The sequence below is a fragment of the Magnolia sinica genome, chromosome 5 (assembly GCF_029962835.1).
Source record: "Magnolia sinica isolate HGM2019 chromosome 5, MsV1, whole genome shotgun sequence".
Taxonomy (NCBI): Eukaryota; Viridiplantae; Streptophyta; class Magnoliopsida; order Magnoliales; family Magnoliaceae; genus Magnolia; species Magnolia sinica.
This window is the reverse complement of record NC_080577.1, coordinates 12,193,686-12,195,839: the sequence shown is the minus strand read 5'-3', so window position 1 is coordinate 12,195,839 and position 2,154 is coordinate 12,193,686. Positions and strand designations below refer to the sequence as shown.

General features: G+C 41.6%; 1 protein-coding gene across 1 annotated transcript; it reads left to right on the top strand.

Moving 5' to 3' along the window:
• Window positions 1–518: 518 nt before the first annotated feature.
• LOC131246943 (putative germin-like protein 2-1) lies at window positions 519–1,473 on the top strand. Its single transcript, XM_058247403.1, has 2 exons — window positions 519–757; window positions 926–1,473. The coding sequence occupies exons 1-2, from the start codon at window positions 646–648 to the stop codon at window positions 1,471–1,473; spliced, it is 660 nt and encodes a 219-aa protein (XP_058103386.1). The 5' UTR covers window positions 519–645.
• Window positions 1,474–2,154: the final 681 nt, after the last annotated feature.

Sequence of the window (2,154 nt, the reverse complement as noted above, 5' to 3'; positions counted from 1 at the left end):
CTCACCATTAAAAACTACCTAAGGCGCACCTGACAACCGTTAAGTTTATTTGTCATCCAACCCGTTGATATGGTCAAACAGACCTTTTGAATCTACTTAAATTGTAGGATCAGGTCTTAAAATGTGATGAAAAAACAGATGGACAGCATGGATATGCAAAACATTCATCAATGTAGCCCCATAAAGTCAGGGTATCACCCATTAACATGTTACCCAGGTATCGCCTAATCCACTCTGAAGCAAAATCCGGACCCATTCTCGACCATATGATGAGACGTCACAGCACGACGGACCTTTGCATATTTCTTCTCACTTATTTTACATACCTCTCGTATTCGAGTCGGAGTGGTTAGTATATATGAAATCCAGACTTGGTAAACAAATGACTATATTTTCTAGAAGCAACTGACTCAACCAATTCCTTCTTATACAAAGTCGACCAGGAACAAGTCTTGGATTTGAAAAAATAACAATAAATAAACCTTCATTACTTCTAAAGTAATGAGACCATTTCAGTGATTAACATTTCCTTAACTCTATAAATACTAGCTTAATCTTCTTACAAAACCCACAGCCAAAAAACACTCATTATAAGATTCAGGGTTTCCTAGCTTACATACATAAACACTCCCAAATATTTTCAATATGGCCACTGGCTTTCTTCTCCTAACATTCCTTGCATTCAGTTTCTCATTTGCCGCTGCATCCGACCCCAGTCCTTTACAGGATTTCTGCGTTGCTTTGAACAACAGCGAAGGTATGTTCACTCCATGTCAAGTAATTGCATCAATGCTGCAAATGTTTCATAGAAATGCAATCCACTTAAAAGGATTCATGTGAGGGTCACCTTTATGTTGGTTTAATAGGTCTTGAAAGAATATACTACGTACAATCTCTCTCTTTTTTTCTTTTTTTTTGATGGCAGTGTTGGTGAATGGATTTGTGTGCAAGGACCCAAAGGAAGTTAAAGCTGATGATTTCTTCTTCATGGGACTGGACAAACCAGGCAACACGGATAGCAAGGTTGGGTCCGTTGTGACCCCAGTGAATGTAGCCCAGATAGCTGGACTCAACACCCTCGGCGTCTCCCTGGCTCGGATAGATTTTGCACCCTATGGTCTCAATCCACCCCACACACACCCGCGGGCCACAGAGATCCTAACAGTATTGGAGGGCACCCTCTATGTCGGATTCGTCACTTCCAACACTGAAAATCGCTTCATAACAAAGACCCTTCATAAAGGCGATGTGTTTGTCTTCCCCGAAGGCCTCATTCACTTCCAGTTGAACATCGGCGACACCAATGCTGTAGCCATTGCAGGATTTGGCAGCCAGAACCCAGGAACCATCACCATTGCAAAAGCTGTGTTTGGATCAAATCCGCCCATCTCAGATGATGTTCTTGCCAAGGCATTCCAAGTTGACAAGAAAATAGTTGATTATCTCCAAGCGCAATTTGCAATGAAAAACTAGAGCACGCTCCCTTACAATAAACTCCCTCAGTAATTTATGGTGTATCCAGATATAATTCTTTACTTACGTAAATGTTTGAATAAAATGGGAGTAGTGCAACGTATTTGTTTTTATCTGTCTTTTGTTTTCTTTCTTTATTTGTTTCTGTTTAATGGTTTCTCGTGGATTTTGGCTTGTTACGTAATTCTCTCTCTCTCTCTCTCTCTCTCTCTCTCTCTCTCTCTCTCTCTCTCTCTGTGCTTGCATGGTTCACGAAGTTTGTTAAGATGTAATGAATATGATATAGCAACTTCGACAGTCTTCGATTGATCATTTTGTTTCAAATTAAGTGAAGAAGCGTTGAAAAGAAGCATTAGAACTTCGGTAAGGAAGGAAGCAAATAAAGTATTATATATAAATCTACCTATTGTGTACCTCTTCGGATGCGGATTGTATGTTGACCCCTCCACCACAGATGTCCTTCGTGACCCAACGTGGTGGGTTTTAACTGGTCCATTTGTTGTGCCAGAGATGGGCAAGGTTAATTACAACCTGATGGGGACATCTCGCGCATACGCGCATGCACGCCGCCTCACCTACGCACGGAGTAGGAGGGCCCCATCATCGATCTGTCTCGATGACAATGTCCAGGGAGAGCCTCCTACCTAGATGAAGAAGTTTGGTTCAAAAGATTGGACCCGA